The sequence below is a fragment of the Actinia tenebrosa genome, unplaced genomic scaffold (genome assembly GCF_029948245.1).
Source record: "Actinia tenebrosa isolate PJP-AT-01 unplaced genomic scaffold, QUT_ActTen_1.0 PGA_scaffold0__85_contigs__length_37466705, whole genome shotgun sequence".
Taxonomy (NCBI): Eukaryota; Metazoa; Cnidaria; class Anthozoa; order Actiniaria; family Actiniidae; genus Actinia; species Actinia tenebrosa.
The window spans coordinates 4,425,218-4,438,598 of NW_028292569.1; the positions used below are offsets into that span (position 1 = coordinate 4,425,218).

The following is a 13,381-nucleotide window of genomic DNA, read 5'->3' on the forward strand; positions in this document are numbered from 1 at the left end:
TTAAAGAATGCATTAGAATAGTCTAACAGTTGCAACTTTTATATATTTGTGAACTAAGTACACGTAAGTGTAAAAATGGCTTTAATTTAAAGTTGTAAAGCTGAATATATAGTAATGCTTTTTGAATGGTGTGTTCTGCTCTTTATAATGTCACTAAAGATATTGCTCAGAAGCTTTTATTTTAGCTGTTTGATAGCTAATAGTTTATAATCTTATAATAAGGTCTAAGCTTAAATTGCGGGGCTTCTCTTAGTATATCCAATTGCCCTATATCACTATGACGTCACATCAAAAAAATCTGTTGTTTTAGCTCTAAGGATCATGTAGTAATAATTTATGCGTTCGGCGCTTATACAATGAAGTAGAGAGAATAAGAGAAAAATATCAATGCCCTTGGCAGGATTCGAACCCAAGTCTTCGGCATTCTAGTCCGATGTGTTAACCACTACACTACAAGGACCAACCACGCTGGTAACGCAGCCAGAATATGAAATGTAGGGTAATCGTGAGGATCCCAGAGCGATATTTTTTCTCTATGGATAAGTTGAACACCGTAAGTATGTACGCAGATAATAGACATAGTAAAGTAGTAATAAATTATGAGTTCGGTGTGTATACAATGAAGTAGAGAGGATAAGGATCATGGTCACCAGAGGGGGTAAAATAGCAGCAAAACGAATGAAACCACAATAAAAATGGTTAATTAGACGGAGAAAGGTGATCACAGATAAATGTTGTACTAAATATCCTGAACGAAAGAAAAATCACTTAAATTCCTATCATTCTTGCCCATGTAAACAAGTGTGATGTCATAATGTTATAGGTCAATAGATATCTTAAATTTCAAGATGCAAAATTGATAGAAAGTTTGAATTTTCTTTCACGTTGTGTGTCTAGACCTTGTGGAAATATTTTGTAGTGAAAAATTCAATATTAAACTGCATCTTTATTCATATTTAGTCAGTATTTCCATATTTCTTTCCTGGAAATATTTCATATCTAAGGCTAATAATATATAATTTAGCCCCAACTTCCCACATGAAATATAGCATTCATCCAGTTCTCATCCAATCAGATCACTTGAAAGAGTTTCCTAGAAGTTAAAGTTTTTGGAAAAAATGCATATAATGAGATGCACGCATGCGTAAACGGTTGACGCTTCGTGTCTCTTGCATCAACTACCACTTTGCAAACATTGAAAGTACATTGAAGTAGCAGAAGCTGACATCCTAGACGTTTATGATGGGTTTTGAAACAAAACTGTTCGTAAGGAGCGTCGATAAAAACCTAATCTGTGCAATATGGTAAGTAAAATATGTTAAGCTTCTCTTTATGTAAGACCATGCACTTATAGATTATGTAGGATAAGGCTTTAAGCTGTAAAACATTCGTCGCGGAGACTGATTGTGAAAAACTAAAAATCAGAAAAGAAAAAATGTAAATAAAACACTTTATTACACTGTACCTGGACAACTTATAAAGTGCCACTGGGTTCTTTTACATATTACGCATTTTAAAAACTTATATTTTTATAATTTCCGGCAAGCTTTGAAAACTAAATAAGATGTACAAATCGGGATCAGCGTTCTTATTAACATATTTTTTAGCAAGTTCGGTATAAAAGTAGAGTATCGATTCTGAGAAATATCATATGCAAATCGATAGATCTTTTGTCTGGGGAATGAATATTGATGTATATTTAAAATCAGTCCACAGCTATCTTCCTTCATTAGATAAAAGTATGCATTTTCCGAACGTTAACCACTCGAGGCATTTTCCTATCGAAAATCAATTCGAAATTGTATGTCTTGGAACTCAAAAAGTTATTGGGTTTCTCCGAAAATTTTATGCATTTTATTGTTGTTAAAATATTTCAATATAAATTTTGATATGCGTCATTCTCGCTAAGAACGTCGGTGACCCGAAAAGAAGCAATGGTTCAGGATTCAGGAATTATTAGAGCAGTTTTCGTATGACTGTGAAAAGCTCAGTGCCGTAAGCGTGACGTGCCGTGACCGCGATGCTTTCTAAAAATGTAATTGGCAGATTGTTTCACTCGCAATGTGATTGGTCTGGCATTGCCCTGTCTTTGGCGTGACCGTGTTCGCGCAGTGTTTATGCGTGTTCCGGGTAAAGATAAGAATATGATGTGGACCGCGAAGCACTTATGAAATACATGAAGATATAGAAATATAGATAAGTTACAGTGCCTGGGAACGTGGTTAATCCGGGCGATAGACCTTTGGAATTAAATTCGGAAAATTAATTTCCGACCTCGCTGACATATTCTCATCTTTGCATCATAATTACCGCGACCTAACATCAATTTCACCCCGCCCTGCTCTCAGTCTGACCTCTAACTCAGCTGGTAGAGCATCGGTAGTACGATTCCGAAGGTCGTGGTTTCGAATCCCAGTGAGTTCGGCAAGTAATTTTTTCGAATTTAATTCGGCCAGTTCTTTTGGCCCGGAATAACCTCGTTCCCAAGCACTAAAACTTATCTATATTTCTATATTTCCGTGTTCCGGGTAGTCTATTTGATTGGATGGAGAGTAAATTCTCGTGCTATGTGGTCTGGTGTATTCCTTGCCGTGTTCGCGCCGTGAATTTTTCACAGTCATACGAAAACTGCACTAGTGTTCTTGCTCTAAGCACTTATTTCCGGATACTCGGCAAATATTGCTATTTATTTTAGGAAGTCAGTCATTATTCCAGGAAGTCAAGATACGTTTAAATGATTCCTGACGCTCCTTTTTCCCCTTTGTAGTCATGGAGTATTCAATGACCCTTATGGATGCAAAGATGGACATTCCTTCTGTAAACATTGTATTACAAAAGAGCTATTATTAAAAAAAGAGAGGTGCCCGTTGGATGGCAAAAGAGTGCAAGCAAAAGATCTTGTACGTAACTTGATCGTTTATAATCTGATACAAAACTTAGAAGTCTGGTGCGATCCGCCAGCAGGAGGAGCAGTAGGTGAGTTACATGACGTCATTCGTGACGTTGCCTCATCGTTTCTTGTTAGTAGTGACATTGGAGTTAAAATATATAGGGAAACACTGTCTAGTACCATTGTGCAAGTCTCTCTAACCTTAATGCAGTTACAACTAATCTATTACAGTATAGGGTAATCAAGAGAATATGAAGTACTTAATATTCTCTTGAGGGTAATGCATTCGGGGAATATTCAATTATCATTAGCAGTGAAGCATATCTTGCCATTGTGATCATAAAAATTGTTACCGTAACTCAGCTTTTCGATTCAAACAAGAGAAAATGAAATAAGAGAAGGAGTCTCTGGTACAGAAGTTTCATACCATCGCGTGCCCATGCCAATAATACAGCTTGGGCTGCCTGTGGTAAGATGCCAGAACATGCTAATAAAATCCCTTTGATTTCGGGAATTGAATTGTTTCTTATGTAAAAAGGCGGTTTTAATTTCCTGCCATCTAACATGGCTGCCTTCACGTGGTGGTGCAAAACCTCTATTGGCATGCTTTTAATCATCACCGTTTAATGCTATTTTCAGATTCACATTTTGCTATCGTTTTTTTTTTTTTTCCTGCATGCTCACGTTTTTTTTTTTTTTTTTGCAAAACACAAGAAAAGATGAGCAAACAGGTTAGAGCGAGTTTGGGCGTGCGAAAACTTTCAGAAAGTCTTGTACAGAAATGTGAATGGAAAGGAGAGCTACAGTCGCTGGCAAAACACAGAGAAGATTGTCTTTTCCAACATGTACAATGTCCTAATGAAAACTGCAAGGAAACAATACAAAGAAAAGACATGTACGACCATGACACGAAATGCAAACACAAAGTGATGAAATGCAATAAATGTAGAAAGCAATTGTTCCGACATCAGCTCGAAGATCACTCAGCTAATGAATGTCCCGAAACACTTATCCCCTGTCCTAACAATTGTATGGAGCAAGAACAAATCCAAGAGATAAAAAGGTGAGTCTATCTTGAAATTAGCTAGAATTTGTTGAATTCAAAAATCTGATCGCAAAAAATTGATTATGAATTGTTTCAATTGTTTGCTGTGAAAAAAATTAATTCTTAATTCTTATAATACCACAGACTTACTTACACTTACTTAGGCTTACCACACCACACCACACCACACCACACCACACCACACCACACCACACCACACCACACCACACCACACCACACCACACCACACCACACCACACCACACCACACCACACCACACCACACCACACCACACCACACCACACCACACCACACCACACCACATTACATCACATTATATTTTAATTATTATAAGCTATGAATACAAAATGCATACATTACCCATCATATCTTTGATTAATTTCTCTCAGAGTTGATTTAGACCACCATCTAAAAAACATCTGTGCGAAGACCATACTAGAATGTCCCTTCAAGGAAAATGGATGTTTAGCCCAAGTTGAACGACAACATGTCGATAAACACGTACAAGATAACATGGCTGCACACATGATGTTACTGGCCAAACAATGTTCATCGCTCACACAACAGAATTCATTCCTTACCAAACAAAACACGATACTTACTCAAAAGAATGAAGCCTTAGAAGAAAGTTTAAGACGAGTTGAGGTAGGAGGTGAAGCTAGTATTTTCTTAATTAACACAATTGGAGAAAGTCTAGTTACCTTCGCAGCCGTCATTAGCTTCGGTCCCAGATCCACGCGATGGAGAGTGCCCGTGAGGGTCTGGGACCGAAACTAATGACGGCAGCGAAGGAGACTAGGGAAAGTCGTTATTAGTTTGTTTTATGAACATTTTACAGTGAATTCGTATATCGCAGTTTAACATGCTTACGGTCCCGATACTTTTGGAACCTTTTAGCTATACTTTGTTCTTTCATTCAATTAATATATTATAATAATAATAATAATAATAATAATAATAATAATAACAACATAATTCAAAGAAATGCAGCGTCATCTATGTACGAAGGGGCAAACAAGTTGAAGATCTCAAGCTTGACGAGACATCAGTGGTAAAAAAATTAGAGTGGGGAGCCAGCTACGAGTTCCTAGGGATAAAAGAGTCCATTTTACAAGACGAGAAGCAAGTACTTACAGAAGCAGCAAAGGAGTATTTGAGTAGGCTATCTGTGATCTGGACAAGCCCACTATCTGATTATAATCGCGTCCTTGCTACCAACCAGTTTGCACTTCCGGTGCTCACATATCCTATGTGGACCCAGCACTGGCCACTTGCTGAGCTACGTATTATCGATAGAGAAACAAGGAAGATCATCAGCGGGAATGGAGGACGACATCCACTTAGCTCAACAGCTGTATTATATCTACCTAGAGAGAAAGGAGGACGAGGACTGCGATCCATTGAACAAGAGTATAAGCTGATCAAGATCAAGGCTGCTGTCAAACTTTACGAGAGTCCGGACCCTATGATGAGAGCTGTTCAACAGTTTGAAGAAAGAGCTGCAGACAAGGGATTCTCCTCTCTCATTAGTGATGCAAAGAAATTTGCCCAGGAACTGAGAACAACTCTGAACCTAAATACCCCAGAACCGTCATGTAGCCCATTAGAAGAACCGGAGATACAGATCAAGGGAATGCACATTAAGAAACACCTTAAGAAAGCTGTTAATGAAAAACTCGTGGGGAAGGTTGAAGATCAACATTGGCAAGGAAGTCTACTGAAAGCAAGATGGCAGGATGATCAATTAAGTCATGAAGGCTGCTTTGCATGGCTTAACAAGTGGGTAAGCGCTCCTACCCATTGTGTTACAGGCATTATGGAATTGTACGAACAGCTAACCCCAACGAGAGTCTACTCCGCCTACAAAACGGGAACAACAGACAAGAATAATGTCACATGCAGAATGTGCGGCGAGGGTTCCGAATGTCTGGCACATGTACTGGCTGGATGTCCGTCTCTTGCACAGTCCATGTACCTGGATAGACACAACGCTGCTTTGAAAGTGTTTTTGTTTGAGATGCTAAGAGATCTCAAACTTGCTGATAGTACACCCCCATGGTTTTCTGATGTCAAACCCAAACCACTCTACAAATCAACTGACGCTGAAGCATACTGGGATGTACCTGTATATGCTGACCACATGTATGTACGATCTAACCGTGTGGACGCGCGTTTCATCGACCACAATAACAAGAAAGTACTCATGGTGGAAATGAGCTGTCCGTGGGTTAACAACCGAGAAAAGAAAGACAAAGAGAAGACGAAGAAGTATGGAGCACTTAGACTTGAGCTTACAAAACAACACCCAGGATACACGATCTTGCAAGTGAACCTCATTTTGGACGCTCTTGGAGGATGGTCTAAAGAGATGGAGCCTGAGATGAAGAATATCTTTGGAGCAAGATACAAAGATGTATTACTCAGAATGCAGAAAGCGGTATTAAGCTGCACAGTGAACATTGCAAGAACATTCAAATTAATCACATCTTAAGGACTTTTCAAACATTCCAAGTATTTAAACTGCATCTTAAGAACATTAATAATTGGTTTTAAGTGATTGTATATATTATTAATCCTGTCATGCTGGTAGGTTACGAAATTACGCCCTATCTAGCTTACCTAATTAGCATTCAAACGTGTTTACTGCTGATAATAACAACATAATAATAATAATAATAACAACAACATCAGGCATCTAATGCTAGACAACCGTTGCTGCCAACTGAGATACCTCCTCGGCCGTGCCACACCATAGGAACTGATCTGTTCCACTTACACGACTCTGAATACCTTCTGATCTCTGACTTTTACTCCAAATACCCATTCGTTAGGAAGATACCAAAAGGGCAGAGTGATAGCAGAACTGTCATTTATGCAATGAAGCAAATCTTCAGCGAGCAGGGAATCCCAAAAATAGTCCGCTCAGATAACGGCCCTCAGTACGACAGTGTAGCATTCCAAGAATGTGCCAACGAATATGGTTTCCACCACGTAACCAGTTCTCCACACTACCCACAAGGAAATGGATTCATAGAAAATCAAGTAAAAACAGTCAAAGGTGTTCTCATGAAGACCCTCGAGAAACGACAGGATCCCAGTATGGCACTGCTTTGTCTACGCACCACACGCATTGACAATAAACTTCCATCGCCGTCTGAGTTACTTTTCGGAAGAAAGCTACAAGATAACCTACCCCGCACCATCAACAGGAGTGCCAACAGTGATCAAATCACCGACCGGCTAAGGGAGAAACAAGAAATCCAAAGGTTCTACCACGACCGTAATGTCAGACCTCTACCCGAGCTAGCAAGAGGTACCAACATCACCATTCAGAATCCCTCGATCAAGAAGTGGGAGCCTGCAGTCGTCAAGGAAAAGCTTGAAGCACCACGCTCATACTTAGTGCATCATCAACCGGAAGTGAGCTTCGACGCAACATATGTCACATCAGAAAAGCACCCACAGCGGCAGAGCAACCCACCAGTAAATATCAAGAGCTAACAGAGACCAGAGGCAATGCAGACCCTCTGGAAAACAACGGAAGCCACGCACCTGGGATCACAGTTACCCGAAGTGGAAGAATCGTAAGACCGCCCAACAGATACGTTTAAAGACAAGACATTTTTTTTAGACTTTTGCAAGCATGAGCAAGTAGTATTACTGTTATTACATATGATATTTTTCTATTAAGATAATTTTAAGCGTTTCATAAATTTAGTTGTTTTTTTTTAATGGAAAGGGGGATGTAATAATATATAATTGTCACGCAACATTAAGTTCTATTATGTAACAAATGTAATATGACTCTCTCTCTCTCTCTCTCTCTCTCTCTCTCTCTCTCTCTCTCTACACACATTGTAGAATAGGTGTACTGAATTATTCATCATTAAAGCAAGCAATCATGATCAAAGCCTCCACTAAATATCATGACAGGTTTTGCTCCACGTTTTGCTCAAAGTTTTGCTCAAAGTTTTGCGTGAATTCGTAACGCAAACTAAAAGTTTCTTTTTGTTTGTTTTTATTGAATTATTGTAGATGAAAATAAGTTGCTCTAGGTACACAAGTTGGTAAATGCTAAAACAATTATTCGCCGAAGGCGAAGTGAATATGGAGAATATTTACTTCACCACTCGAAGACTCGCGTCTAGGTAAATATTCCCCGATATTCACTTCGCCTTCGGCGAATAATTGCTAAATATACCTAACCAAAAAAATTCTACAATTTTATGATTTCCACATATATATATATATATATGTGTGTATATATACACCTACTTGCAAGAACGTTGTCATACGATATTAGAACATTAGTGATTTAGTGATAAAGGAATACATTAAAAGACAAAAGAAAAAGTTCAGCTTCAGTGATCTTCTTTTGTTTTTTAATATAATTCCTATCCCACTAAATCACTAATGTTCTATTTTCGTATGTCAACGTTCTTGCAAGTAGGTGTATATATACGTCTTTTATACTTCCATCAAACGTTACTGACAGTTGCTATGACACCAGTTACACTTGAGTTCAATGGTGATCATTTAGCTTTGTCTTGAACCTTCACGCCTTGGCACCTTTGCTTTGGCACCAATTACAGTAGAGAACAATGATCACCATTGAGTTCAAGTTTAACTAGTGTCATAGCAACTGTCAGTAACGTTTGATGGAAATACAAAAGACATATATATATATATTATATTTAAAAAACTCATTAATAATTCATGAAGGAAACACGATAGAAATCATGATCGTGAAGGAGGTTTTATATCTGATATAGATTCGTCTTCATTTGCATAAACTTGAAAATGGATTTTCTCTATCAAATTTGGTTCATTTCGTAAAGAATTCGGTACAATATGAGAACTTACATCATGAGTTTTTTAAGCCGTTCAATAAACTCGCAGATCGTGTTTAATCGGGTATAAAACCACTCGGCTACGCCTCGTGTTTTATACCCGATAAAACACTCCTGCTCGTTTATTAAACATTACATAATTTTTTTGATAAAATTATTCTTCGATTGCACGTTACGTCATCGCGTCCATGTTGGTGCCATTTAACAAAATATTTCTCATTAGCATCCATTGTTTACGGCACCACAATGGCCGCCATGTTTTTTTAACTCTCTTGGGAATGCTTGCAACCCATCAATATGTTAAGCGTCGCAGAACTTCACTTTCTTTAATGTTTCTAATCACAAAAGCTATATGTCTTAAAAAGATATTAGAATATATATATATATATAGAATTAATATCTAGTTATCAAAACTAGAAAATATCTAAAAACACTCAACTAGAGTGGTGAGGAAAGTTAAATGAATCTATTCGAATTAGAAGCTGTAAATAAAAAATGATTAGATCTGAATCCTTCAATAATTTAATATTTGCTTAAAATTTTATTAAGTATTAATTTTAATCTATTTTAACTGCTTTTGTAGGTACTGTGGTCCTTATATTATAGAAATATGTATTTCACTAAAAAAAAATATTGGTAAAAAAAGGAATGATTATTTATCATATTTGTCGCGGCCAAAACCGCGAGAGGAGGACTGGGGCGAAGTTCCTCCCACGTTTGATTATGAAGAAATAGAACACGCGTGCGCGTGCTGTGTGCTGTCATAAAGCACGCGGGGGTTGGCAGAACACGAGAAAAGTGTTAGGAGAAGCACGACGCGTAGCGGAACATAAGAAATACTTTAAAAATATTATAAATCTAAAATTTGTAAAAGGAACAGATTATATATCATGCGTAAAATTTATAACTTCTTATAAGAATTCAGTTCATATAATAGTTCATTTTCTATATGTCCAATATGCACAATATACACCTCCTATACGTTCTTAAATATCCTATATCATGTTATATATAAATGTTCATGTTATGATCTTAAATGTCCTTGCTATGTTTAAAGTTCCTGATAAGACCTCTTTCTGCATATTCCATAGCACATCTTTGGTCTTTTTTCCCAATAGCCTTTGCAGATCATCCTCCATACTCCTTGACCATCCTCCCAACACATCCATAATGAGATTATACTGACGTACTTTGTGTCCAGGATATTGATCTTGCAATTCCCAACGCAGCGGACCGTACTTCGACGTCTTCTCTTCATCTTTCTTTTCTCTATTCTCCACCCATGGGCAGCTCATCTCCAGAATCACCCCTTCCTTGTTTTTGTGACACTGTCGCTCAGCTGTAGTTCTCGTAACAGCTCAAAGTATAAAGCTTTCAGCGCATCATTGTGTCTTGTTGCGTACTTGTTCTGTGCAAGAGCTGAACATCCCGCTAACACATGAGCAACACTCTCTGGTTTCTTATTACACATGCGACAGGTCACGTTGCTTGACTGAGATTTTTTAAATCTTCTTCACTTGATATGTAGAAGCTTTGTAGGTAGAAGCTGTTCAAAAAGCTCGTACATTCCAGCCACCACATAAGTTGGACATGTCGTCCACTCTTTTAGCCATGCAAAGCAGTTCTTAGTATTGGGGGTGTCATCACCCCATATTATTGTGTGTAATTTCCCTTGCCATGCTTTCATCACGTACCGTCTTTAGCAGTTTTCTTCAAACATTGACTTTAATAGTCCCTTTGCCTTTTTAACATTCATCTTCTCTGTATCATCTTTACACACCATGGGTTCTGAATGAACCAATTCTAACTTTAGACCTAATTCCTCGCAGTACCTTTGGGCTTCTGCACTAATCATCGACTGGTGTCCCAGCTTAGCAGCGCTTTCTTCAAACTCTCTCACCACTTTCATGCCAGATTGCAGACATACAGATTGCAGGCCATGTCCTCCTATTATTATTATTATTATTATTATTATTATTATTATTATTATTATTATTATTATTATTATTATTATTATTGTTATTAATTAGTTTTACAACCAAAGCGATCGTGTTTGAACATATCGTGTTTGATCGTGTTTACAGGCCTATTATGTAGAACTGAGGTTAATTCAGTCTAAGACAGTAGTAGTTTGTCATTACATTTCCATATGATTGATCAGAATTTATGGTATTCTCTATACAGAAGTTAAACTCAAGCTACAAGTGGACAATAAAGGACTTTCCTACCCTATGTATGAAACACACCAATGGATCTGCCTTCACAAGCCCTATTTTCTGGCTGCTTGGTCACAGACTTAATTTCCTAGTCTATCCCAATGGGATAGATGAAGAGGCTGAGGGATGGCTGTCGCTGTATCTCGAATTCAGTGAAGAATATCCAAAGTCTCGCAAAGTCATTAACAAGATACCCAATGTTGATAATGCAGCAACCGTTATATGCAGGTGAGCTGGAAGTATGATCGAGATTTCCTACACTCCCCTTTATTGAAATTATGAATTTGCTTTATAAAAGGTTGTCAGTGAAAAGCATAGAACCTGAAGCTGATGATGTCTCCCAGCAAGCACTTCATGTTTTAAAAGAGCCAGCAGGGAGCTTGGGATGGTCTAAGATGATAAAGACAACCGAAGCGCTTTATTCTAAAGCCTACTGTAACAGTACCAATGGTAGTCTAACCATCCAATGTACAATACAGCCAGTAAACCACAATAGGTTCCATGTCACACTGATGAAGTACTTTCTCCAGCCTACTGTAACAGTACCAATGGTATTCTAACCATCCAATGTACAATACAACAGTTTTTGTATTCTACGTATTCATAGACTCTAATCATTAGCCAATGAGAAACTAGAATCGTGCAACCAGGTCACCAGAGCGCAAGCTCAGCTAGTCTTCGCTCAATTTCGTACTCAGAGCCTGCGTTTTCTACTGGTCAATTTTTTCTTCTTTTTGATCGAAAGTTAACACAGAACTCAATTTCAAAGCATGGTTTGCAATGATTATATTTGACTTCAGGAAAATTGCGCATGCTCCAAAAATGATTTATGCCAGAGCCCTCGTTCTTCACCGCAGGTTAGAAGAAACGCAGGTTCTGGGTACGAGATTGGTCTTAATATTCACTGCCTTTTTTGCAATTTTTGAATTATTACTTGTGAAACTAACTAACGTTAATTGCAAATATTCACATTAGAAAATGTAAACGTTTTTAAAGAATGCATTAGAATAGTCTGACAGTTGCAACTTTTATATAATTGTGAACTAAGTACACGTAAGAGTAAAAATGGCTTTAATTTAAAGTTGTAAAGCTGAATATATAGTAATGCTTTTTGAGCATGTTGTTCTGCTCTTTATAATGTCACTGAAGATATTGCTCAGAAGCTTTTATTTTAGCTGTTTGATAGCTAATAGTTTATAATCTTATAATAAGGTCTAAGCTTAAATTGCGAGGCTTCTCTTAGTATATCCAATTGCCCTATATCACTATGACGTCACATCAAAAAAATCTGTTGTTTTAGCTTTAGGGATCATGGTCGCCAGAAGGGGCAAATAGCAGCAAAACGAATGAAATCACAATAAAAATGGTTAATTAGACGGGGAAAGGTGATAACAGATAAATGTTGTACTAAATATCCTGAACGGAAAACAAATTTCGCCTAAATTCCTATCATTCTTGACCATGTAAACAAGCTGTGATGTCATAATGTTATAGGTCAATAGATATCTTAAATTTCAAGATGCAAAATTGATAGAAAGTTTGAATTTTCTTTCACGTTGTGTATCTAGACCTTGTGGAAATATTTTGTAGTGAAAAATTCAATATTAAACTGCATCTTTATTCATATTTAGTCAGTATTTCCATATTTCTTTCCTGGAAATATTTCATATCTAAGGGAAAAAATATATAATTTAGCTCCAACTTCCTACATATGAAATAATATCATAGCATTTATCCCGTTTTCATCCAATCAGATCACTTGAAAGAGTTTCCTAGAAGTTAAAGTTCTTGGAAAAAATGCATGTAATGAGATGCACGCATGCGTAAACGGTTGACGCTTCGTGTCTCTTGCATCAACTACCACTTTGCAAACATTGAAAGTACATTGAAGTAGCAGAAGCTGACATCCTAGACGTTTATGATGGGTTTTGAAACAAAACTGTTCGTAAGGAGCGTCGATAAAAACCTAATCTGTGCAATATGGTAAGTAAAATATGTTAAGCTTCCCTTTACGTAAGACCATGCACTTATAGATTATGTAGGATAAGGCTTTAAGCTGTAAAACATTCGTCGCGGAGACTGATTGTGAAAAACTAAAAATCAGAAAAGAAAAAATGTAAATAAAACACTTTATTACACTGTACCTGGACAACTTATAAAGTGCCACTGGGTTCTTTTACATATTACGCATTTTAAAAACTTATTTTTATAATTTCCGGCAAGCTTTGAAAACTAAATAAGATGTACAAATCGGGATCAGCGTTCTTATTAACATATTTTTTAGCAAGTTCGGTATAAAAGTAGAGTATCGATTCTGAGAAATATCATATGCAAATCGATAGATCTTTTGTCTGGGGAA

General features: G+C 37.3%; 2 protein-coding genes across 2 annotated transcripts; both read left to right on the top strand.

The window, feature by feature from the left end:
• Positions 1 to 1,045: 1,045 nt before the first annotated feature.
• LOC116293251 (TNF receptor-associated factor family protein DDB_G0277243) lies at positions 1,046 to 12,652 on the top strand. Its single transcript, XM_089029996.1, has 6 exons — positions 1,046 to 1,304; positions 2,768 to 2,976; positions 3,605 to 3,953; positions 4,346 to 4,601; positions 10,991 to 11,250; positions 11,321 to 12,652. The coding sequence occupies exons 1-6, from the start codon at positions 1,240 to 1,242 to the stop codon at positions 11,580 to 11,582; spliced, it is 1,401 nt and encodes a 466-aa protein (XP_088886122.1). The 5' UTR covers positions 1,046 to 1,239; the 3' UTR covers positions 11,583 to 12,652.
• Positions 5,059 to 6,447, top strand: LOC148913301 (uncharacterized). The gene has a single exon (XM_089025761.1). It carries the CDS (start codon positions 5,206 to 5,208, stop codon positions 6,445 to 6,447), a length of 1,242 nt encoding a protein of 413 aa, XP_088881887.1. The 5' UTR covers positions 5,059 to 5,205.
• Positions 12,653 to 13,381: the final 729 nt, after the last annotated feature.